The sequence below is a fragment of the Astatotilapia calliptera genome, chromosome 14 (assembly GCF_964374335.1).
Source record: "Astatotilapia calliptera chromosome 14, fAstCal68.1, whole genome shotgun sequence".
In the NCBI taxonomy this organism is placed as follows: domain Eukaryota; kingdom Metazoa; phylum Chordata; class Actinopteri; order Cichliformes; family Cichlidae; genus Astatotilapia; species Astatotilapia calliptera.
Window position 1 is genome coordinate 27,395,977 of NC_137435.1, and position 27,119 is coordinate 27,423,095.

The window sequence follows — 27,119 nt, forward strand, 5'->3', positions numbered from 1 at the left end:
GAGTTAATACAGTGGATAATACTCAGTGCTTAGGCTGCAAAATGCAAAGGATCTCTTAACATAACATCTTAACATCTCCTAATATAGTTTAACAAGGACTTTGAAGAAGATCTGTGTGAGTTTTATACTACACCTTTCTATGCATCGCCACTTTATTGTGCTTTGAAAGACTGCATTGACCCTGGAGATATGTTTCCGTAGGCAGTTTGACCCTGGTAGGTTTTTTCAAGGCAAATGGGTTAAGGGCCAGTCTTAAACAAGAAAACCTCTGTAAAATTCCAATATATATTTCCCAAGATTATGTTATCAGTGTACCAGCTCGGAGCTAGGCCCAGGAAGAGTCCTCAAAGGACAGTGCCTGGTGGCTGTGCCTTAGCATATAACTCAGCCCAAAAGAACCTCAACCCTTCTCTCCTTTGGCCCCACCAACTGCAGGGGGGTTCTGTGCCATGTGGATAGGGTAGTGATCGACTTCATCAGGGTGGCCTACAGTCTTCACTGGATCACTTTGCAAGCAAGTGTGAAGCAGCAACAATGAGAATCAGCATCTCTAAGAGTGAAGCTGAAACAGCTGAAAACATTGCGGCAAAATGTTGAGGAAAAGCACTGAGTTTTTTAAATGGATTAACAATGAGGTGGAGTTGTTGCTGCGATTAACACAAAAGTACAAAGTTGGCAAAGCGAGTGAGAGTTAAAGAACTTGAAGAAAAGCTATCTGAAGCATGTACAAACTGATATTAATCTTTAATAGGGCTGTCAAAATTGGGAGCAAACAAAACAACTGCTGTATAATGCCCTCTGCTATCTTAGTTTAATTGGTCACTTCACTGCATCACATGACTAAAATGTGTCATCGTTTTCAAAAAGTCTCAGTTTTCGCTGTCCACACTGTGACACGAAAGCAGCGTTTTCAAATGTATGCGTTTTCGAGTGTTTTCAAAATGCTGCGTTTTCCTTGAGCGAAAACACCGTCTCAGTGTGTATGAAAGGCCACACAGAGAAAAAGATGCGTTTTCAAACGAAAATGCATTAGTGTGGACGTAGCCTTACACTCAAAAAAAGAAAATTGGGTGGTTGTTACATTTACAAAAGTCTAACTTGTCATTTGAACAAAATAATTTCATGTTTCTATGGTGAATGCAATTAAATAATGTTGGATCTGCATGAAATTCAAAAACTTAATTTGTTCTTGTTCTGATGACATGATACAATCTAGGAAGAGCGGTTAGTTGCCTGCACTCACGAAATTCACAAGATCACACGAGATTTCAAATCACAGGAAAATCACTGGGGTTATAAGAGGCAGATAACCATAGCAAAATATATGCTGTTGCTATTTATTGTGGTTTAAACTGTCAAGGACAAAAACATAGAGACAATTCTGCATGAAGCATAGCTTTCATACTTTTTTATGTTTGGACTGAATAATCATCTTATTGCCCACCTTCTTTGAGTCAATCAGCCATCACTCTGCGTGGTTTAAATCTGTGCTTAGACTCTCATTAGTGAAACCTCATCCAAGTCACTCAGAGCTCCATTTAAGCCCCAATGGTCCCACCACCAATGTCCAGGCTCTTTGGTTCTGCCATGATGGGTCGTCAGACAAACAGACATTTCTATGTGTTTTAATGTGTTTTACCCCCAACATTCCAGACTTTTTCTTCAGCCTAATGCATCTCTTTAGCACCAGCAGCACCACCGCAGCGTAAACCATTAACTTACATTAATTCTGTTGAATTAATGTAAGTGATTGATTTACTGTCAGATGGTGCTGGAGTATGTACACAAGCTGCTCTTCAGATTATCTTCTGAAGCAACATCCAACATCCTGTAAACAATAAAGTCTGGAAATGGCCCGTAAGTACATATCTATGCCTAAGTACATTCTAACATTCACACACACACACACACACACACACACACACACACACACACACACACACACACACACACACACACACACACACACACACACAAGTAACTGGGGGAGTAACTGATGAAAAAGTAACTGATGAATTGAGTAATCTGGCAAAAAAAGATAACATGTCTGTGTGGTGTTTGGTTACAGTATGACAGTTTCATAAATGGATTGGATAGCAGCAGACTCCTACCCATGGACATAACTTTTAGTTGACTGTGCTTATACTCTATATATAACTCCCTATTGCTTTGATAAAGATGTTTTTAAGTGCTTTTCTGTTGTAGTCAGCAGGGTTGTTATTATAAACACAGAGTGGCAACCAATCTGCTCTCTTCCTTCCAACCTTTTTCCACTCCTAATGGAACAATGTCCATAACCCACTCCCCCATTATTACCCCCAGGGTTCTTACGCGCTTCTTGTCTAGGCACCCGCTACCCTCCATCTCAGTCTTTGTTTCCCCAAATTTTCTTCTCTTTCCTAAATGCTGACATTATCGATTTCTTCGGAAAGTTGATATTATCTCTGCTGTGAGGAATAAACTGGCTCCTATTTGCATCCATCTCACAGCCATGTCTTCCTCCAGCCCATCTCCCTCGTTTTATCAAACATATGCCGCACTTGATGCTGGCCTCTCCAGTTTGTATCCATAGCAGCAGATGACATAGCAGGTGAAAAGATGAGTGAATGTGGCCAGGGGGTGTTTGCCTCTTTTATTTCCCAGCATCGTCTCCAGCCTACCACAAAGGTAAGGCTGGATGGAGAAATGGATTAAAGGATGGTCGATTTTTGTTTTATTAATTCATTTATTTTTTGTTTCTCTACGTGACCGCTTCTTTTTTTTGTGAGGGCAAAACACAATAAAACGCATAAAATAAATACAGACTAAAAAATGTATTTATTTTATGTGTATTTATTTATTTTTCTAATGATAGGCTTCAATTTAAGCTTTGTTATTCATGATAATAAATGATCATAAAAATACGTAACATTTTTTTCCTACTGAGCCTACAATCATTTAAATGTCCCTGTCATTTTGATGTATAAGAAATTGAAGTATAAAACGCCAGAGTTAATTTTGCTAAAGTGAAAATTACATATTTTCCCCACCAAAGTCAGTACATGTATCCAGTAAGAAGAAGAAGAATCGTCGTCCATCTATTTATCCTTGAGCTTACTGCCTTGTTTTAGGCTATATTTACCATTTCTGACAAATGGTCTGTTGAGGTCGCATCTGTATGGAGATATCCTCCCTTTTTCACGCTTTCCTTCCTGCCCTCCCTCCTATAGCGTTACCCCCCAAGAACTCGACAACCACGAAATCAACCGTCATAAGGCTACAGACACTGCCAGCCATTTCCTGCCTCTAAAAGAAACACTCTTTTTAGCATTTTAAGGCAAACACGAGCAGGCTTTGTGCTTTTATATTTTACTATATTTTTTATAAAGATATAGGCTTCATTTTTTTAACAAGAAGGACAGAAAATGTCTTACTCCGCGCAGGAGAGAAGGTCTGGCGTTCAGCTGGTGAGCGCGCTGCTGCTAATGCTCTCGCTCTCCGGTAAGAAACAAAACACCCGAACCGATGCTCTGATACATAGGTACACGATCAAAGGTGCGATGACATTATATTTCCTTATCACTCGTATTTGCGCGTGTGGGTTGTATGGCAACAGAGGGGGTAGATGGGAGGGGTGGAGGGGGGCATTCCTATAATATGAGATAATGTCGCGGGACTGACATCCCTGAATTTACTAGTTTGACAAGGCCATGACAAAAAAACATAATACTGTGGTTTTATGCGACCAGTTTAAGCAAAGCGCTGCTTTTTTGATCCGTTGTGCTGACTGGGAAACGACCCGTTTGCCCCTCTGTATCTTAATTTAGCCTTTGTTGACAGCTAAAATACTGACCCAATACATCACAGCCCTTAAAGAGGATTATGATGCAGCACACAAAAATAAATATTGGCTTTGTTTGCGCAAGTAATAGTAGTACCCAGCAGGTCGCTCAAGTATGGCTCAATGTTGTGAGTGCAGTGAGTGATGGATAGAAATAGGCCTTTAATGGCGTGTTAACGCTGTGGTAATATTACCAGGAGACACTCCTGGCTGTTCAACAACAGATAGACATGATAATTCACGGTAACGTTGTGAGCACACCCTACAAGATCCTTACCATCAACAATGTATTAATAAGTAAAGAGGCCCAAATTTTAAGCACATCTTTACCAGAGATCGGAACGGTGCTCTCTTTATTATACCATAATAGAAGCCCCAATATTCCCCCACTGCTACTTATGTTAGTCTCAAATGTGAAATCCAAAATCCCAGCACTGTGTTAGGAAGGTCGGTCTTAGGGACAGCACAGAAAGGAGATGTCATGAAGGATCATATTTCAATAGTGTAAGTTATATTAACCATTTTAGAAATATAGGTAAACTCATAGCAGCATAGTTTTCAATGAAAGCACCCTTTGTTGTTTCACCCTTTTTTATAGCTGAAAATAGATGCACAAAAGTTAACTTTTGCCAGCAAACCTGTTGCCTGACACACCCTCTTTGTGTGTTAGTGTTTGTTTGTTTTTTGGCAACGTAAATCCAGTACTAAAGGAAAGAAACGCTGAAACACTCACACACCCTCTTTGTGTGTGAGTGCGCATTTGTGTTGGGACAAATGCATCTTACATAGGCTCATCAGTTTGAGATACCTCTTAATATATCAAAAATAACCTAACCTCACATTATTAAAAATCTGAACTAAGCAGCTAGCTGCAGTGTCATTTAGCAATGCTGATCCACATTTCAGACACAGTAGGTGATTAAAACCCTGTTCCCATAAACATATACATATTTTGTGTTACATGTTGTTATGGATTGTGAATTTTAGTTGTCTAGACAAATAATTCTGTAAACATGTGAGTGTAGCATCCTACAGACTTTATTTCTGCAGTTTTTCTTTCTAACACAATTCCTTCTGTCCATCAGTGTCACTTTACTCATCACCTGCACCATTTCAGTTCTCACAGAGAGGCACTAGAGGGCAGCAGCACAATGACACGAGGAAGCATGTAATAACAGTGCACTGCCTTAAAACATGGCAAGCTTAAGTACAGAAGTTTCAGGTTATCACAGCTGAATCCTTACAGTAATTCAGAGTGGTGGAAATTTAATTTGTTTATATAAATGACAAATGTTTGAAACACGACTGTATTATGTGAGATGTTAACATCATTATTGTCATAGGCACTGTGGCTTAGTTCCAAACTGGGCAGCTTAACACCACAGTGCTTTTCACTCTCATTGGTAGTCACTTCAGTCTTCAGTTGAGAAAAGTTTATTTCGCATCCTGCCCATTTCCTATCATCCGCAGTTATGGGAATGATGGGAAATGGGCAGTAGTCACTTCACGCTTTGTGTAGTCTCAGAGATGATATTCCTGTGATTTGCTTCCAGTGTGTATGTAGCTTACCACCAGTCATGATATCTGAGTCAAATGTAATAGTAGTCAAGAAGAAGAAAAATGAAGAAGTTCTGTGGCAGATGGGAGTTTGGTAACTGTAGCAGAAAGTTGGACTGTTGGAAGATATTTGACAAGTACTTTGGAAAGCCATGCGCAGCTCCACTTTGCTGTTTTGCAGAGGAAGGGTGTCCAAGTGTCTTTATGTATGGTGTATACTTTGGCAAGAAAAAACTGGGGACACAGTTATGATTCCTAGCACACGAGCAAACTGGAACTGTTAAACAAATTATTTTTACCTTAGTATATTTTGGAATAGTACAGCTGTTATTTAGAGGTAGTAATGAACAATTTCAAAGTCATTGTCCTGGTGGACATGATCTATTACAAAGGTTGCTAATACCTTGCTTGGTTGGTTAATAACCAGTAATAATTGGTACTTTGTAGTAGGGCTGCACGATTAATCGTTAGAAAATCGCGATCTCGATTCATACTTATGTGCGATCTCATTTCCAAATGACAACGATTAAAAAAAAAAAAAAAGACGACGACGATTGTACCGCATTTTGATCCGGGACGTAATCTGCATGAAAACAAGCGCTCACTGTTCCTGCTCAACAAATGACAAGGGCGGAGCCTTATACCACGTGATACAGAAGCTGTGCCGTGTGATCCTAAAATTAGCAGGGAAAAAACAACGGAGAGCACGTCAGGGATGACGAGAAAGTGACAGGAGAAAATCCGTCCCGGTCAACCACCCAAACATCAATAACGGGAACCTTATACAGCGCTTCCCTATACACGTCGAACTCCCGCAGGCACAAAGAAATTACGGGGGCTATTACTTATCACCTGACCAAAGATATGGCTCCCATCAACACTGTGCAAAACGAGGGATTTAGGAAAATGATCAACACCCTAGACAAACGCTACACAGTGCCGTCCGCAACTATTTTTCTATTGTTGCACTACCTGCTCTATACACGCAGCGCCGAGCAACGGTGGAGACGGAATTTCAAGCAGTACAACATTTTGTGGCAACAACAAAACGTGAGACATTTGTTGTTTTTATGTTTATTTATTGTTTTTATGTTCAGTCTCAACTGTTACGAAGTTGATGTGCAGTTAATAAGCGCAATAAATATTTATACTGGAAAAGAAAATCGTGAGAGAATCGTGATCTCAATTCTAAGCCAAAAAATCGTGATTCTCATTTTATGCAAAATCGTGCAGCCCTACTTTGTAGTACCAATACCAATAAGTGATACTTAGTTTGTTATAAAAAATCTTCCACATAAAAACTTGAGTGAACATGTGCAAACTTTTGTGGTTTTGCTGAAAGATTGTGAGGCTGCTGAGCGTTTTAATATCTGTAAAGTGTACCATAAAACATCCAGACTCTACTATAAGTACACTTGGTTGTCAATAATGCATAAAGGGTGAAGGAAGTCAGAGAACATGGCGTACTTTTTAAAGCTTCCTCCTTAAACTTGCTCCATTTTCGTGTCTTGTTTTCAGTCTAAAGGAGAAGTCTAAGGCTAAAACACTAAAATGAAAGAAGATCAATAAAGGCCTGGCTACATCTGTGGTTATTTGTCTCCCATGCGCAAAACTAACATTTGTGTAACATATCACCCAAGTAGTCTCCATTGTCTTTTTGTGTTATCTTTAAATGAGTTGTGCCGTAATCAGAGAAAATCTGATTGGGCGGGGGGTTGCTTCTGGCTGCTGCAGTATGCAGAATGTAGTAAGGCTGTCTCCAAGGCAGAGGGCACTAGAGACAGTTCAAGTGAGTCAGAAATTTAAAAGCAGCATGCCGGTGCTGAAATATTATCCACAGAAATGTGTCTGGTTTGTTTAAAAACAAGTGTAACTCTTGACAACAAAACTGATCTCTGCTGCTGGAGCAATATATACAGTTCCCAGTGTTTACTCTCTCCCTTTCCCGCATGCAATCAAGCTTGCACCAAGTCTCCCAAAACACCGAAAAATCATTTGTTTGTTGGAACATTTTTCACACGCAAAAACAGTACATGCGGTGACACGATCATTGTCCAAGTGGAAGCTAAGTGAATAACAAATACTGTCTTGTCCCAACTTAATCTCACAAATCTCCTGTGCACATAATATAGTGCCCATGGCTTAGAGAAACCAATAAGCACTTCTGAACCAGCAGACACTGTCTGACTGAATGCTGAAGGCAGATTTGGTGTTAAAATATTAGATTTTGTGAGAACAACAGAGGTCTTTAGACAGACAGTGTAGGTAAAATGTAAAACCCAATTAGAGTGGGTTATGGGCACTTTGTGGTAAACATGGATGTCAGGCTCTGAGGGATGAGGAAGTCAGAGGTCAGAGTCAAACATGAAGTTCATATTAAGCCACTCCTCAGTAGGCTAATACCCTAGTACTTTTAGGAACTGCACTATTTGGTCTTTTTTAAATCAATTAAATTAAAATAAGCTGGGGGGATGTCATTTTATTTGGAACAACCTCTCAATACCTAACTGAAGCATTTGTGCACTCAAAGCTGTTTTGCTGCTATGTGTACAAGAGACTTTCAGATATTGTGTATTCTGTAAAGTTGCTCTTCAGCGGATTCTTTATCTGAAAGTTTTGTCCATGCTATCCTGCAGAGGCCTAATTGGATTGAGACTTGGAAGCAGAGGAGATTAGTCCAGAGTAGTTCTAAAAGAAAATCATGCTATATGCATACTATCTAGATATATATGTTTTTACAAACCTTTACTGGATTTTATATTTACTGGATAACCAAAGGGCTGTAGTTATTTGGAACACTATGTTGTCTGCGAATCATTTTAGTGTTGGATTAGACTGCTGGCTTTACCCCTTCATAATATTTTTGTTCTATTAAATGAAAATGGATACTTTTTTACCAACTTACACATTTATTGTGAAATTGATTTCATTTGCACAATTCAAACCTAAAGAAATAAAGGTATGGAGAGGGAACAATACGGAGGAGGTAAGAGATCTACCTCACTTTACTTTCTTCTGCACTGACCTTGCATTACAAAGAAGCAATTGAGACAAAAAGAGAAAAAAAGGGGGTGGGGGGCTGTGTTAGGGGTTGGAAAGCGGTACAAGGAAGGAGGGAAGAGAGGTGGACAAAGATGGGGGAGAGGGAAATTGGGAGGGGCAGTGAGAGGGAGGAGTCACATGAGGGTTCTTCACTGCAGTATTTCATCTGTTAGCAAGTCTCTGCATCTGCCTCTTTTTTTCCGACTCTCCACAGGACTGCTGAGTCAGCAGGAGCCTATGTCAAACAGTTTCCCTTGTTTTATATCTGAATGTTTACAGCTTCCACTACCAAAGACACATGTATGACGGTAGTCCTTGTATGCGTGTGTATGTGCGGCAAGGACAGCAAAGGCTGTTTGAGTGCATTGCTGTTAGCAGTGTAAAGATAGGTCACTACGAAGGGATGACATTGAAACAGCACTGCTAGTGGGGTGGGCTCACTGCTAACACTTTCTTGGAGGATGTGTATGCATGCATGTGTGTGCTTATTAGGGAGATAGGGGTTAAAGCAGGTGCAGTGCTGCTTCACAGCACACCTGACTATGGTGGACTGTGCACATAGAAAATTGTGTGTGTGTGTGTGTGTGTGTGTGTGTGTGTGTGTGTGTGTGTGTGTGTGTGTGTGTGTGTGTGTGTGTGTGTGTGTGTGTGCGCGTGTGGTGCAGAGAGGCAGGCCGGTGGAGTGGTGCAGCAGCAGTGGGAAGGGAGCCAGAAACACTCGACTGCAGAGGAGAGAATGGTGCAGAGTCCCATCACACACGCACGCACAAACACACACATACTTACTGAGAGAGAGGCACAGATTCTGTCTGGGGAGTGTGAGCCCATGCTGAGACAGGATGTTAGAGGGGAGGAGGAAACTTGAGGAACCTAAACGATACTTCTGTTTCATTTCATTTTATATTATGTACATTTAAAAGCATTTGGCTTTCATTTGAGAATATCAGAATCAGAATCAGAATACTTTATTGATCCCTGGGGGAAATTATTTTTTGTTACAGTGCTCCATTTTAAACCAACATTAAGACAAGACAGACAATACGCTAACTAAGAATAGTACAATATATACATATACATACATACATACATACATAAGTCACTTATAAATAAATATTTGGAAAAGAAACATGTGTAGTTGTAGCAGCAAACAGTGTGTTAAGTGGATGCGTTGTACAGGGAGATGGCCACAGGCAGGAATGATTTCCTGTGTCGTTCAGTGGTGCTTTTCGGTAATCTCAGTCTCTCACTGAACGAGCTCCTGTGACTGACCAACATGTCATGGAGTGGGTGGGAGGTGTTATCCAACATTGTCTTTATCTTGGACAGCATCCGCCTCTCCGACACCACCTTGAGGGAGTCCAGCTCCATCCCCACAACATTGCTGGCCTTACGGATCAGTTTATTAAGTCTGTTGGCATCTGCGACCCTCAGCCTGCTCCCCCAGCATGCAACAGCATAGAGGATCGCACTGGCCACCACAGACTCATAGAAAATCCTCAGCATTTTCTGGCAGATGTTGAAGGACCTCAGTCGCCTCAAAAAATAGAGACGACTCTGGCCCTTCCTGTAAAGTGCTGTGGTGTTTTTAGCCCAGTCCAGTTTATTGTCAATGTGTACTCCAAGGTATTTATAGTCCTCCACAATGTCAACACTGACCCCCTGGATTGAAACAGGGGTCAAGTGTTTCCTGGTCTTCCTGAAGTCCACGATCAGTTCCTTGGTCTTTGCCACGTTGAGCTGCAGATGATTCTGCTCACACCACGTGACAAAGGAGTCGACCACAGCCCGGTACTCTGTCTCATCATCCCTGCTGATGCATCCAACCACCGCAGAGTCATCAGAAAACTTCTGAAGATGGCAGGTCTCTGTGCAGTGGCTGAAGTCTGTGGTGTAGAGGGTGAAGAGGAAGGGGGAGAGGACAGTCCCCTGTGGTGCCCCTGTGTTGCTAATCACCTTGTCAGACACACACTGTGGGAGACGTACATATTGTGGTCTTCCTGTCAGGTAATCAACAATCCAGGACACCAGAGAAGCATCCACCTGCATCGCTGCTAACTTATCACCCAGGAGGGTCGGTCTGATGGTGTTGAAAGCACTGGAAAAGTCAAAAAACATGACCCTCACAGTGCTCGCCGGCTGGTCCAGATGGGTGTAGACACGATTGAGCAGGTAGATGATGGCGTCCTCTGTTCCGAGACGAGGCTGATAAGCGAACTGAAGGGGATCCAGATGTGGTCTTACTATGGGTCGCAGCTGGTCCAGGATGAGCCTTTCCAGGGTCTTCATGATGTGGGAGGTCAGTGCCACGGGCCTGTAATCCTGGGGGCCACTGGGACGAGGCGTCTTTGGTACAGGGACGAGGCATGATGTCTTCCACATCACCGGGACCCTCTGCAGACTCAGACTCAGCATAAACAGTTTATGAAAGACTCCACACAGCTGGGGGGCACAGGCCTTGAGGACAAGGGGACTCACTCCGTCTGGTCCAGCAAACTTGCCTGACTGAAGTCTCCTCATTTGCATCTCAACCTGGTATTGAGTGAAGGTGATGGGTGGGGGAGGGGTGTCAGGAATCTCACAGGAGGCAACATGTGAAGAGAGAGGCTGGCACAGTGGTGTGGCTCTGGATTCCAGGCTGACTGCAGGTGAGGTTGTGGGGGTGGGAGCAGACACTGTGGTGTCGAATCTATTGAAAAACAGATTCAACTCATCGGCTCTATTCTCACCTCCCTCAGCTCCCCTGCTGTTGGTTGGCCTGAATCCAGTGATGGTCTTCATGCCCCTCCACACCTCTCTCATGCTGTTCTGCTGGAGTTTCCACTCCAGCTTCCTCCTGTAATTGTCCTTAGCCTCTCTGATCTTGTCCTTTAGTAACACCTGGACCTTCCTCACCTCCTCTTTGTTGCCCCCTCTGAAAGCCCTCTTCTTGTTGTTGAGGAGGGCTTTGATGTCCTTAGTCACCCACGGCTTGTTATTTGGGTAACAATGAACAGTCTGAGCTGGAACAATGGAGTCGGTGCAGAAAGTTATGTAGTCTGTGATATACTCAGTAAGCCCATTGATGTCCTCGGCGTGAGGCTCACAGAGTGTTTCCCAGTCGGTCACCTCGAAACAGCCCTGTAGTTCCGCTATTGCCTCCTCTGACCACCTCCTAACAGTCCTGGTGGTCACAGGTTCCCTCCTCACAATTGGCACATAGCGGGGGGTGAGGTGAATCAGGTTATGATCTGACCTACCAAGTGGGGGGAGGGAGGAGGAGCTGTATGCATCCTTGACGTTAGCATACAGTAAGTCTAAAGTTTTCTCTCCCCTGGTGGGACAGTCCACATATTGTTTGAATGTTGGTAGTGTATTGTCCAGTGATACATGGTTGAAGTCACCCGAGATCACAATAAAGGCACTCGGGTGCTGAGTCTGTAGCCGAGCTATGGCAGAGTGGATAGTGTCACATGCAGCTGTGGGGTTAGCAGAGGGGGGAACATAAACATAAAAGAATAGTTGCTTAAATGGCATATATATATATATTAGGGGTGCAACGATATTCGTATCGATATTGAACCGTTCGATACAGTGCTTTCGGTTCGCTACGCATATGTATCGAACAATACAACATTTGTAATTTATTTTATCAATTTTCCTTCTGACGATGCTGTCTGTGTTGAGCGCTCCGTGAATCTGCGTTCGACTACTCCGCCTAGGCTGCACTGTCCAGCGCAGATCCACTGAGCGCTCAACACAGACAGCATAGTCAGAAGGAAGAGCGCAGGGCAAGCTAGCGAGACAGAAGTTAAGCTGTCCTTTTAACATGGACCTCCCCCACTCTCATTCAGATCTGGCGTTTGGAATTATTTTGGTTTTCATGTGACGTATGACCCTGAAGGTAAGCGAGTCATGGACTAAAGTAAAACAGTATGTTGAATGTGCCATGCAATGCTCAATTACATGGGTGGGAACTAGTGTGTTAGCGCAGTTAGCTCGTTAACGTGTTGGCCGTCTAGCCCCATGCACGGAGCGATCGGCGGTAGCTCGTTAATGGAGATTTGCCGTGTTGTGGCGTTAAGGTCATTTCAACGAGATTAACCTGAAAGCACTAGTGGGAACACAATGAATATGACTGCACATTTACGCCGACATCATCCTAGTGCAAAGACAAGTGGAAGCAGACAAAAAAAAGCAAGCATGCTACTAACTTTAGCCGAGTCATTTAGACAGCTGTTAGCACATGATTCTCCTTATGCTGCTGAGAATATAGCCCAGAAGAAGCGGATAGTATAGCTTTTATTTTGGAAAGAGCCATTTCTCTGTAATAAACTCTCTTTTCCAAAGATGAGTGATTCCTCAATCAGATACAGGGCTTGCAATATCGCTAGCCCGACGTCCCGGAGCTAGCGATTTTTTCAGTCGAGCTACCAAAATCTATCTCTTCCCTGCCCATCGGGCTATTGTAGGAAAAATATATGTCAATGCTTTTGCATTCTTTCAGAAATGTAGCTGGGTAATTATGTCATTGGCATCGGTGAGCCACTGTCAATATGTGACATATTGAAGTCGCGTTTGAATTTGCGCTTGTTTTTTTGCTTTCACTTTGCAATCGTGCGAACTGTGTATAGAGAGCGACAGCACTGATCTGTGAGTGATGATAATTTGTGCACCAATTCCTCTGACATCGTCTTATTAATCGTTAGCTTACTATGCAAACATGACAAGTGAAATCTCCCGCAGCAAGCTTAAACATGTGAGAGGTTGATCGCGCAGAGAATCGCTGAGCTTATGTGAGTGCGTGTAAAAGCATTTCAGTTCTGCTGAGCCAAATAAGACAGGTCAGGGTGAAGAAGTGACAGCCAAAGAAAAGCTTACCACAAAACGGAGAAGTTATGACAAATCAGACTATAAGGCAAAAAGAAAGTGCAGCTTTATGGTTTCATGGACAAAATAATTTCTGTGGCTGCAATATGATGAGCTAAATAACCAGGGCTGCACATAAGTGGTCCGCAGGTGCGTATTCGCTGTCAAAATAAAAAACGCGCACAAGGGTTAGGGTTAAATTTAAAAACTGTACTTTTGAGTTAAAATATATATTTATAATTTTAATAAATGACAAATTAAAAAGGCATGAACATTTTTTTTGTATCGAAAAAATATCGAACCGTGACACCAAAGTATCGAACCGAACCGAACCGTGAATTTTGTGTATCGTTGCACCCCTAATATATATATATATATATATATATATATATATATATATATATATATATATATGTATGCATATACATCTCTGATCGAGAAATCACTCATCTTTGGAAAAGAGAGTTTATTACAGAGAAAATAAAAGCTATACTATACGCTTCTTCTGGGCTATATTCTCAGCATATCAGGTCTCCATAAGGAGAATCATGTGTTAACGGCTGTCTAAATGACTCTCGTAAAGTTTGTAGCATGTGTGCTTGTTGTTTTTGTCTGCTTCCACTTGTCTTTGCACTAGGATGATGTTGGCGTAAATGTTCAGTCATATTCATTTTGTTCCCACTAGTGCTGTCAGCGTTAATCTCATTAAAATGACATTAACGCCATAACGCGGCAAATCTCCGTTAACAAGTTACCACGGATCGCCCCGTGCTTGGACATTACCAATAAGTTTGATGTGTCACATGGCCCTCTTCCTATTGAAAAAACAAAAGTTGTATCCAAGATGGCCGACTTCTAAATGGCCACCATGGTCACCACCCATCTTGAGGAGTTTGCCCCCTCACATATACTACTGTGCCACAAACAGGACTTTGATATCACCAACCCTTCCCATGTTATTACGGTGTATCTGTCACGGCGGGGTGCGCCGATGTGTGTGGAAACAGGACCCAAAAGCAGATGATGACGAGGAATTGTAATGATTAACAGAAAGGTGAACCTTTAATGCGATGACGGCAGGGAAATGAACCAAGAGACCAAAAACAAACAGGCAAAACACTAAGAAACAAAATACTAAATGGTACTGAGACCAAAACCTAAACTATGACTGTGGTGGAAAAATAATAAACAAAGACCATGACTAAGACTAATAATACATAACAGATGAAAACTAGAACTATGACTGAGGTGAGGTAAACAGGCTAAGACCATGACTAAAACTGTGACCCTGGTGAGATAAACAGACGAACCGACAATGGCATGAAGAAAACAAAAGGCTTAAATACAGACATGAGGACAGTATCCTGTGACAGTATCCATATAAATGGCCAACCCTGTACATATACAAACATAGTTCTCAGCTTTTAATAACGCTAAACCAGTTGATAGACATTTTATGTTAAATTATGTTGATCATTCTCATAAATTTTTGTATTTTTTTCAAACTTTAAATGGATATAAATTGGTTTAAATGTCCATCCATCCATTTTCTTCCGCTTATCTGGGGCCAGGTCGCGGGGGCAGCAGCCTAAGCAGAGAAACCCACACCTCAAATTCCCAGACCAAGCGAGAGATGATGTCTCTCGCTTGGCCTGGGAGCACCAAGACATTTCCAGGCCAAGTGAGAGATGTAATCTCTCCAGCGTGTCCTGGGTCTGCCCTGGGGCCTCCTTAATGGTTTAAATGTAATGTATTAATCTTAGTACTATCATCACTAATGCTGTTTATTTGTATTCACAGGTTGTTCAAGCATGGACGTAATTGTGGCCAGTAGCATTAATGCACTAAATGGAACAACGGTAAAAATCTCTTGTGTCTTCACTTCCTGCTATAAGATGGATGTTACCAAGTTTGCCATGAATTGGACCTACCAAGAAACACTCAACGATACACAGGAACTGGTAAAATGGATACTTCATTAATTTTTAGCAAAGTACTTACATTTTAAATCTCTGAGCCTGTTACAAAAGCTTGCTCTCTTTTCATAGTTTATGACATACTATAAGAAAAGGGGAATGGTGCCTCTTCGATCAGAACGGTTCGGAGAAAGGGTCACGTTTGCTGGGAACCTGGATAAGAATGACCTGTCAATCACTCTATCAAATGTTCAACTGGAGGATGAGGGTATTTACAACTGCTATGTGAGAAACCCCCCAGACCGCATCCAGGGACATGGTATCATACAGCTTAATGTTGTCACAGAACGTAAGATTCTTATTTTAACTTCTGCACACACAAAGTGGGTAACCTTATCCCACTGATCAACTTGTGAAACAAATGCATGTGCGTCAGAATTACATTCCCATTTCACTAAGCATCATTTGGTGCCATTTAACGTCATGCAATATGAAATCATCTCAGAACAACAAGTTACAATAACCACAGCACAAAATGTTGTCAGTTTGGAAAATAAAACAAATATTCAACTACACCAGATTCCTAAAAAATTCCACTTGTCAGTAAGACAAAAAATAGTATCTCACTACTAGTAGTAGCAGATAGTGAACTATACCACATGCGAGTTTAACTTTATCATAACATTGATCATACTGGGGCTGTTTGCACTGCTTTGACTGCTTTGATTATCCTGTGTAGGATGATCTGCAGCTTTGCTCCTCTCTTATGCTGGGCAGACACTGCGATTTTTTCAGTCGCGCGATTCAGCTCCTGCTCAAACTGTACTATTGACTCGCAGGGGTTAGAAGTTCGTAGGTCACGATGCTGGGTCTCACACTATACCGCCCGATGCTCTGATGCGACCTGAGTGCTCACACTGTGCCTCCATAAAATGAAGGTTATAACAGAAATTCTGTCGCTCGCTCTCTCTCTCTGTCTTTCACTCACACAGACACGCACACCACCACCATCAACTTTGCTAAATTGCTAATGAAAAACATTGATCAGGCAGCTGTGATTGAGTAGCAGTGTAGATCCAACTATTTTCACGGTTGTTGTGGTCATGATAATTTTGTGAGGCCACATCGAAAAGGCTCGGGTGAGCTTGAAATAGTTCTACAAGTTGTGCCTCCATCGCTTGTGTCCAGATCACACGCTGCACTGCCGTGCTACGCTGTCTTTTTCGCTGACATTTGTATTTGCGCGTACGCAGTGTGACAAGCTGCGGTGACACCCTCAGTCAAACTTGTTTGAAATCCTCACGACCAAGCGATTGATGATCGGGAGCTGGTCGTGAGGTGTTAATCGCTTCTCGTTAACCCACGTATAATACACCAGCGGTCCCCAACCCCCGGGCCTCGGACCGGTACCGGTCCGTGAGTCGTTTGGTACCGGGCCGCGAGAGTTGAGGCTCAGGTGTTAAATGTATAGTTTTCAGGGTTTTTATTGGTTTTCAGCGTTATTTTGTTATCGTTATCGCCAAAATTTGTATATGTTTGTTTCTCGAGCATGACGATCTCCTGATGATGATGATTCAGCTTTTTTACTTATTAATGACCAACAAGAGGTTGAACTTAGTCCATCAGCATCTCTCACACACACATATACACTCACATGGACCAACTCAGCAGCACTTTCTTACTTTCCACTCTGTTTAATCAACCCTACAGAGCTTTTAGTCAGCACTTCACTTGTCTACAAAATGCTTAACCCTTTCCTCTCCTTTCCTCTCCTTTCCTCAGTCCCACCTCCAAGGGATTCAACCATTGCGGTTGCCATTGGGGCTTCTGTGGGAGGAGCATTAGCACTGCTGATCCTTTCCATGGTAGTTGTGAAATGTCTCCGTCGACACAGGAAACAGGAACTCATTTCAGAGGAGAAAATGGAGGAGGAGGGGAAACTGGAGGCTGAAGGTGTTGCGGAAGAAGGAACCAAGTAAGAGATCTTGGCATAAAAGCATTAACCATCACTTGAAAACTACGAGCAGCACAAACACAGAAAAGTAAAGAAGTTGGATGCCACTTCTCTTACAGCAGCTGTTTTCCTACAACATAGGCTACGTATAAAAAGAGTATTCTGCCATGGCAAATATCACATAGCACACTTAGGAAAAATGTCTGGTACTTTTTTTCTGTTGTTATTATTATTGTTACTGCCATTTTTTCCCAGTTAAGTTCAACTTATAAAGGAAAAAAACAAAACGCCCCATGCTTGGCTCTTCTTGGGCAGAAATGTAGCAAGTGCTTTTATTTAAAAGAAAAAAGAAAGAAAGAAGTGCTGGAGTAGTGAACTATGCAATATCCAAGTTTAACTTTATTATAATATAAATAGTACAGAAGCTGTTTTGACCCAAAAACACCAGTGAGTTTGTGCCAGGTGTTGGTTATAGTGCAGGTTTAATTGTTAACAATGGCCAGGAATGGAAAGAGTTTTGCTGGCACAAAAGAAATAAAATAGCCCTGACAGAACTATGTCTTTGACTTATTCACTTTATCATCATTGAAAACATTGAAAGCTATAATGGACAACAGCAGACACCCTCTCCACACTGGCTGGGCAGACGGCTCCTAAGTCTTTTTAACACCCTCTTTTATCCCCATTTTTGAAATGAGTTAAATATTTTATTTATGTATTTATTTATGGTTATAAATGTATGGATGTGTGCTTTTAAATTGAGATGCTGGATGTTTGAATTTCCCCTTGGTTGTGAATAAAGTACGTAGCTATTTATCTATGTGTCATTCTACTTCAAAGCCAACCTGCTGTCATAATGTTGCATCTCTTTTTGCTACAGGCAACCATAATGGATCATGTGGTTAAACCAGAAGCCTGTGGAGCTCCCAAAACCCTGGTAAATATCTCCTCAGCTAAACAGTTATTTATCCACTGGAAGCCCATTGTCTGCTATGGAGTGTAACTTGACCTGAAGAAAAAAAAGGAAATACAGTTAACTTAAACCTTAGTAATATTAGCTTTCCATCTTACTTGCTACTTAAGAATGTCATTAGCAAGAAATTTAAAGGGACTTGTAATGAACAGAAGACACTATACCTATTGCATTTAAGTAAAAAATGTTACTTTCTCTTGTCTTTCAGACATATCCATCCCTTCTTGAGGATCTATAGTAATCACACCTCTTTATGCTTCCATCCCGTTTGCATGTTTGTGTGTGCGCGGATGTCTAATGCACATATATCTGTTTCTTTGTGTGTGTGTGTGTGTGTGTGTGTGTGTGTGTGTGTGTGTGTGTGTGTGTGTGTGTGTGTGTGTGTGTGTGTGTGTGTGTTGAGGATATTTTTGTACGTCTGAATCAAATGTGTCTATTTCCTCGAAAATATCTGGTAACTTACCCAGTAAATGCATATTGTTTTATTCATAGCTTTAACTCACTGTTAATAACATTAGAGGTTTTTCTTATGACACAGAATGCCATTTTCATAGCATAATATATGGTGGGCTATGGGGCTGGGCGGTATGACTTAAAAAATTATATGAGGGTATATTTTGAATATAGAACTTTAACTGAAAAACTGAATGACAGTGTAATATTTTTGCTGTTACTGTTTGTATAGCTGTAATGTTTTATATTCAATCCCATGCTTTGGGAGAAAAACCTTTAACTGCCTGCAATGAGCTATTGATAAATATAACAGCGGTTGTGGAGATAACGCTTCATACATAATGAAAGCTGAAGCTATTTCAACTATCATATGCAGCATGTATATCTGTTGTGGCAGTAAATTGCTGATAACTCCAATGTCTAACACGTCCAATGTTGGGGTTTTGTTTTGAATGGGGTTTTTTGTTGTTTTTTAACATACATACTGTGAATCTAGTGGGGTATTTTTAAACATTGCCTTAAAGTCTTTTAACTGCCTGTATGGACACCATGTCTTAACATACATTAGATGCACAGCTGGATTTTGCTATTATATAAATATGACCAGTTTTCAGTGAGTAAGCCAAATTATGTTTACACGGAGCTCGAAATCTACTTGTGTCTGAGTCAGAAAGCATTCTCAAACATTCCTAATATCTGGTGAATTTTGACAAAGCAGTTGGTCTGTGCACTCTACAGATTTTTTATTCAGTCAACTTCTCTCAGAAACCAGAAAAACAAGTGCCCCATTAATATTTGTCTTTACACTAGAATACTGCAAATACTTCAAACCATTTCATTATTGCAAATATTTCAAAATAACAAAATGTTTTTTAGTATCTACACATTTTTGAGCTGCCTCTGTCCTATGTCTTAGCAGTTTGTTATTAATAAATTGAATAACTTAAATGAATAACCTGATTACATGAATTGCTTTTCAGAATATGTTATGTAGTTTAGATTCTATACTAATGCAAACAAAATAGCATTCTTTATTCTTTTTTTCTATTTCTTTTTAAAATAATTCTACTGTATGTCATACCGTCCACCCCCATAACAGGAACCTTTCCATTAAGCCTGATACTGTATAGGAATGACTTGGAGTGCCTGAATAGAGAAGTTGCAGTGATAAGCACAGATTTCATTCATTCTCTGTTTTACATACAATTAAAACGTTTTAGTCTTGATGATATCTGTGACTGCACTGCATTATACAGTCATTTGCATATTCCACTCAGGATTCTCAGAAATCCACACAATATAAACACAACTAACACTTTGTCAAAGAACAAAAACATACGAAAGAAAGTTTAAAATGACGGCCACAACATTGAAGAATATTGAGTCTTATAATTTATGTGCCAACTTTTATTGATAGAATCTATTAAAGGTTGTCACAACAGTGACCTACACACAGACAACAGCAATATATTGTACTAATCTCCATCTCCTATATCACGAGCTGGTATAAGTCACAGCTGAAAGCAAATATTTGAATGTTTACATTCCTAACTGACAGAAATCCTGTTTTATAGAAACATAAAAATGGACAAACTGAATCACTGCTTCCCAATTTATACACTTTTTAGAGTGTATATAAAAGCTTAAGAAAAAATGTCTATTAAATAGTTGTAAAGCTTTACATATTCTATTCTAGCTAAGTCTCCAAAGTAATGACTTTACCTCAACAACGGTGTGCAAAACTGTTTGCACCTCAAAACAGTGATACATATTCTAATGTTAATGTAGTGGAGATCATGTGAATATAATGGAAATGGGGAAAAAAACATATATAGTGCAGATATTGTAATGATATTAAAACTGTTATAGGGAATGTGTGATTGTGTATTTCACTATTAAGTTGACTAGAGAATCTTGAATGTTTTTAAAATATATATTCTCCTAGTAAAATACTTGATCACTCTTTAATATCAGTCCAGCATGTACACTTTGTTATTGTCAGAATGTCCCATGATGATTCAACTTCAGTTTACTACGATAATGAGACAGCAGTGTCACAAGGTGATGTCTCAGTAACTGTTAAACGGGAGGGTTCCAAATCTGGTGGCTTGGCCTGACCTGGGTTTTGGCTCTGTTAAAAAATTTTTTTTTAAAAAAGTTGTGTACAGGTCTATATTTAGGTCTGTTAAGATCTATGATTTTATCATTTGTTGTCCATTATTATGGATGATGCACTGCATAATTTCATCAAATATTAATGGCACATCTAGTCACTGTAATATGTTCACAACCTTGTATTGCTCTGTGCTGGTCAATAAAAGCTAGAATTGTCACTTCGTACAATCATGTGCTAAAGAATAATAAAGTGATTACAAAATTTTGAGTTTTTTCATTAGCTTTTTCACATGGTAAATGGCCTGTATTTATATAGCGCTTTACTAGTCCCTAAGGACCCCAAAGCGCTTTACATATCCAGTCATCCACCCATTCACACACACATTTCCTGGTACACTGCTGTCTGTGTGTAATCATGCATGTTTAAGTTACAGGGTTTGTTGACCCATAAGATGATGGCAGATTAACATTTAGGGCAAATTTACTGCAGTTATCACCAGACAGGTTTTATCAGCAATATAGTATATATTGTGGTGTAGTATACTTATTATTCAAAACAGTTTACAGTTAAAAAAAAATATAATGTGCTAGATATTGTGCACTGCTGTTTTCCACCTCAAGCTATGAATTTGCCCTGAATAGTTTCTGTTATATCACTTTACATGTTAGTGGACATCAAGTTATGCTTGCACTGCGCTGCCTCTAAACAAGTGGCAATGTATTTCAAATAAATATATATGAAAATATCAGGTTTTTGTCCTTTTTTAACCATCCATCCATTAGATATACATGTTTGTTCTGATCATTGCAAAAATGCAATATGTTACACATCACTTGGTACCTTTTGGGGTTTTTTTTTTCTTCATTTCATATTTCATTGTCTTACTTATTTACACACCAGAGAAAATTATTTGTTACACTGATTGATATGTTACTTTCCTGTTAGTCCATAACATGAAATGCACTGTCACATTATTACCAGTCAAGCCGATTGTTCAGTCTGACGTCACTAGCCATGTCTGGGTCTAAATTCCGCTGCAGGTCCATATATCAAACGATCACTATGGCATTACTGAGAGTTGAAAAACTGTCTAAAGTCTTTCATCTTTAATAAAATGATCAGCGTTCTGCTCTACCAGGTGTAACAATTGAGTTTAACATCCAGGCATCCATGAAAACGGAATTTATGACATTTAACGGAGTTAGAAGTTAGCAGGGAGTTAGCTCGCTAGCTTCTATCTAAATAAAATATAGCATGTCCTGACTGCGGGGTTTAGGAAACAAATTAAAACGTACAGCTCTGTTATCACTTCCAGTATAAATGAAGACAGAAAACTAAACAGCAGTGACGTTTGTAGGGTTACTGAAGTTGGGCTAGCTATAGCTAATGATGTGCTACGTGACCGCTAGCGACACAGCTATGTTAGCATAATATAAACAAGCTAACTTTTTTTCCACTCGATAAAAGTTAACGTGAGTGTTCTCGGTGGTCAGGAACAAATGTAATCGCATGGCAGGATGCTGTAAAAGGACCAAATTTCAGCCAGGAGAACAACTGAGATAATCCATCCACAATACGAGGTTAGTCATTCATATACTGCTGCATGGGCTGGGCTGTAGTTACATCCTAAGGTTTTAAAACTGAGCTTAAATAAATGATTAGTGGTAATAAAAGCCGAGGGAGCTCAACAGGGATCACTGACTGTTTTAGGAGCTTTTTGAGATCAAATAGAAGAAAATACATAACATTAAACATGTTAACAACACAAAAGCCATATTAAACGCAGACTACTTTAGACCTGGAAGTAAGATTCGTCGCGTCATCACTGAACAACCGGATAGTGTTAAGCTTGAGCTACTTATTGACTCTCTGGCACAAATCCCAACAATTTGTCTTCTAGTGTTTGTTTGACCACACAGAAAGAAAGTCAGAATTCTGACTTTTTTCTCAGAATTCTGAAAAAAGAGGCCCCCACTTTTTTATTCCAGTAGCCCGAATCGTCTTCTGTACAGAGCTGAAAATACAAAGCAAAGCTGAAAACCAGCGCGAAGACACTTTAAAGCAATCAACTACAATTCTACACTGTAGAACCATGTACAGGGAGAAATGTAAGCCAATGTGCTACAAGCCTGGCTGCTCATCACTGCTTTTGTTACCTGATAAAGATCAGGCTCTGACTGCTGGGCTGAGGTTGGCATACATTAAATCTGCTTTGATAGCTTCCTCTTAGTATGTTGTGGTATGTGGGATTCTTTTATCATTAGCAAAAATTGGCTAATTCTATTCAAGGCTACCACTAGCACAATAACATGAGTAGCATAAATTTGGCTAATAGCTAACCTAATTTTATATATATTTATTGTTTTTCAATTTATTGTTTTCTGTGTATTAATAAAGAAAACACTTTGTGAAATGTTATACTAACAAAGGTATTTGTTTCTTTTCTTCCCACATTGCAAAGCTAGGACATCACAACAAAGTGATTGGTCAGGTGCAATGTTGATCTTGGAACATTATTATGACAATGCAGGATCAACACCAAGATGGGGAAGCGCATTATGCATTATCAAAAATGTTGTGTGATTACAGGAACAAGTAAAAATCAATATAGCACCAGTTGTCACAAGCATGATAACATAACTCTCGCTTTATGCTGCAGTCTATTTAGAGTCCTGGCATCGCCTCATGTCTTTGCACTGAGTGGAAAACAAAGTCACCAAAGAAAACTGGCAAGGATTCAGACCTCCATGCAATTGCCACAGTAGGAACCCCTTTTTCAGAGTCAAAGCTAACCTGTGCTATCAAATCCTTCATCCATTAACACCGCTAACAGCTGTAACCATGTTGCGACTTATAGCATCCCATCATTCACCTCTGTCTTTGACAGTATTGCGCAGCATATTTTCTTTTACTACTATGCTATGCCACCAAGTGAGTATCTTTCAACTGTTCCAAGGATCTGTTCTTTACACTATGATAGCTCAAGTACACATTATACGAGCAGTAATTAGTCTCAAAGCTAGAAAGCCAAGCTGTACTCTGATCTCATCCAAGAGGAAAAGTTGGAGCTGCTCCACTGAGAATGAATCAGAGGTGACTTTGTTAATGAAGATTAAAGGATGCATTCAGTGTCTTTACTACAACGCAGACAAGAAGCAAACCTACATCAAACCATGCACAGATTGTTTTGATCTATCTTAGACCCAGAAGGCAGTTTCAGTAATACTTCGATTTTGAAATAATGTTTTCAGCTCTGGAAGAGCTTTCATAATGACAACAGTGCAACAAATCTGACACTTCAAACTACAAAGGTGATACAGAAATGTCAGATTAAAAACCATGGTCGAGAAACCAAAAGCACAAGTCTACAGAGAAACAGCTAATAACAGCTGTGTGTAGTTTGACAAACATTCCTATCATGTATAATAGGAGATTTAAATGTTCTTGTGAAGTTAATCACACAACATGTGGGACATATAAACCCAAACAAAAATAAAAACTTAAAGACAACAAAATGATGAGTTTAAAGGGTCTGGCTACAGTGCTACTGCACAAAACTTATTTCTGCAAACAGTTTTTATACTTAAACCTTTTAGACACCAAGCTACCATCTTGTTAAAGAGTACTGAGCCAATTATACACAACTTGATATCTGACTTTTAACAATGAGACAATATAATACTGCACAATAAACCTCCAAAACTAATTTTCAGCAAGAGGCCAGCTGAGGTTCATAAAATATCGGCTTTGCCATCTGGTACTTAACATCTCTAACTTTACTGGTAGGTGTGTGAGTGTGCGAATCAAAATGGACAGCACATTTGCTCTTAACTTTTAGACATGACTCACCTTTTGATGAATGCGGATCCGCACCGACAGACAGATGGATGGATAGACATATAAATAACGGGAGCACAAACTGCAGGAACAACACAAATTTGAAAAAGAAAGCAAAGACAATGAAAGACAAAAAGTCAAGCATGCAGCAACATCTGAAAAGGGCGACAAAGAGAATGGGTGCTGGAGAAGCAGAGACAGATTGACCTGCTCAGGTAAAGAAAAGGAGGAAGGACAGATGAAAAGGAGAGGTGGAGAGAGGCCCACACCTTGTCTTCCTCCACTCAGATGCGTTGTGAAATCTGCTCACTCACCGGCTGGTGCAGAGAGAGAGAGGGGGGGGTGGGGGGCGGGGTTGGGGGGGGGGGGGGGGTCGAAGTATGGGGTGAGATGAAGGTTAACCAGAGAGGTGAAAGTGGTGGGTGGCTGGGTGGATGGCTATGAGAGGATGGAGGTATGGAAATAGAAAAAAGGAGAGGGAAGGGACTAAGAGCTCAGTGTTTCTCTGTAGCTGTATTCAGAGCAGTATGGCACCACTGCAGCATTTCACTGGCTTGGCCGTCCCAGAAACAGATCCTCCACTCCCTCCCTCTCTCCGCCTCTCATCTCACCTCCCTCCTTTGCCTCCTGTCATCTCTCCTCCCCTAGCTCCTGTCATCCCCCCACCTGCTCCCCTGACCGCTCATCCCTTCTTTCCTCCTGTACCCATCCTGTCTTTCCTTTCCTTTAACTTCTCTTCCGCTGACCCACATCCTCCACTCCTGATCCTAAATGTTCTCTTCTTCTCTCTTTAGTGCAACATCCTCTCTTGCTTTGCCTTCCTTCTTTACACACATCCAAGGTCACCCTGTCCAGTGGCAGGTGTGTGAGCATGTGCTCACATGTGACTGTGTGGCAGTGTGCATATGCAAAGATGGATGTGTTGATTTATCACTGTATATGTGTATGCATCTCATTCTGCCTCTTTTGCCGTGTGCATATATCATGGATTTACTAAGAATTCATCTACATATTTGCCTACACATACCTTGCTGTGTAAAGGCAGAGGATGTCTCTCACTATGTATCAGTGCAACCCACACATACTCGAACTTGGAAATGACATTAAATTCCAAACGATGTATCATCTGACAACATGTGGGTGTGTGCAAGCTGGGGAGGTCAAGGATCCATCGCGTCTGTTTGGATAGTTCTGAAAAAAAGGAGAAAAAACAGGAAATAAAATCTCGAAAGTGGTAAGGAGCATGCATAATACACATCATCAGTGTTTTATTTATGTTTATTCATCTTTTATTTTTTTCTTGGGTCAAACATCAAATGTGTTTGCATTTTTTGTTTGTTTGTTTTTTATAAGACTGAATGGTGTAATTAACACCAATGATCATTATCATTGTGTGATAATTAAATATTAATCTGTGAAAATGTGTCAGACTCTAGAAAATGGAATTCTTTAATGTAGTGAAGATAAAATCATGTATCAGCAGACTTTATAGTGTTTTTGCTTACATTTAAATGTGCAGAATGTTGCCTTCCTCAACCTTATATCAGTTTTCCCGAGCAATAACAACAATTTAAATAATCAAAATCAAAGTAAAGAAGAACAAATACACAGACATTTGAAGATGTTCTTAAACATGTCAACATGTTGTGGTGTTTTGTCTGTGGATATTCACTTGCAGCCAAAGAGTACAGTGGGCGGGATGAGTCTGTTATGACTGTAGCTTATTTTGTGTATGACTAATCTGATTCATTTATAATTTTCTTCAGGATGTTAGATGTGATTGTGGGGTACACAAGGAGTGCTAGCAATTTACAGATGACGAACAGTTCCATTTGCAAGGCTGCAGTGCCGCAAAAAAGTAGTCTCGCTCTTTCAGCTTAATGTTATGATGGCAGGTAAAGGCCAGTAGACTTGACATGAGGCAGAGGCAAAATTTGTTGCTTGCTTACGTTTTACTTACATCACTAAGTGAAATGGGAAATTATACTGGGTGTAGAAATTGTTATGAGAAATGGCCCTGTGTGGCTCTGACGTTAGTGACAATATTATTAATGTGTTTGTTGATTGGTAGGGAAGACATGAATCTTGTGAATGAGGCCAGGCTGTACATTTCAACTACAACTTGTCGCAGTGGTCCTTCGCTGAGTTGGGTTGAAGGCCAGGCTTAGATTATTGAAAGGTATGCTATGGTCAGGTAATGCCTTGGTGCATCCATGTTTTGTAACATGGTGTTAAGAAGACCCTTTATACATTGCAAGCAAACAATCAGGCATAAAAACAATCCTATGATAGGCTCCACCCTTTCTGTAGTTGACTGTCAGTATTGCTACACTCAAATAAAGTCCAATAACACCACAATTCAATTAGAGGGAATTAGAATAAATATTTTTATTAAACCATGACATTAACACATTTAACCACAATACACACTCAAAATTATGCAAAGTCATTTTCTGCAACACTTTATTTAACAGAATTCTTTTACATTTTAACACACATATTTACTCACTTTGCTCACCTGAATATTTTTTTATATCAATAGGTAGTTTGTTCCAAACTTTTATGGCAAACAAAAGAAAACAAAATCACAAACTCGAAGGTTAAAA

The 27,119-nt window shown here is 40.3% G+C and overlaps 1 protein-coding gene across 1 annotated transcript; it reads left to right on the forward strand.

The window, feature by feature from the left end:
• The first annotated feature begins 3,215 nt into the window (after positions 1-3,215).
• Positions 3,216-18,977, forward strand: scn2b (sodium channel, voltage-gated, type II, beta). Its single transcript, XM_026192528.2, has 6 exons — positions 3,216-3,480; positions 15,065-15,225; positions 15,313-15,529; positions 16,963-17,155; positions 18,015-18,071; positions 18,316-18,977. Exons 1-5 carry the CDS (start codon positions 3,405-3,407, stop codon positions 18,022-18,024), a joined length of 657 nt encoding a protein of 218 aa, XP_026048313.1. The 5' UTR covers positions 3,216-3,404; the 3' UTR covers positions 18,025-18,071; positions 18,316-18,977.
• The last annotated feature ends 8,142 nt before the right edge of the window (positions 18,978-27,119 follow it).

Excerpts from the sequence above, each read along its gene's own strand:
- scn2b (XM_026192528.2), top strand. The coding sequence starts at position 3,405 with ATGTCTTACTCCGCGCAGGAGAGAAGGTCTGGCGTTCAGCTGGTGAGC. Across the intron at positions 3,481-15,064 it reads GCTAATGCTCTCGCTCTCCG|GTTGTTCAAGCATGGACGTA; the intron begins GTAAGAAACAAA and ends TTGTATTCACAG. Across the intron at positions 15,530-16,962 it reads GCTTAATGTTGTCACAGAAC|TCCCACCTCCAAGGGATTCA; the intron begins GTAAGATTCTTA and ends TCCTTTCCTCAG.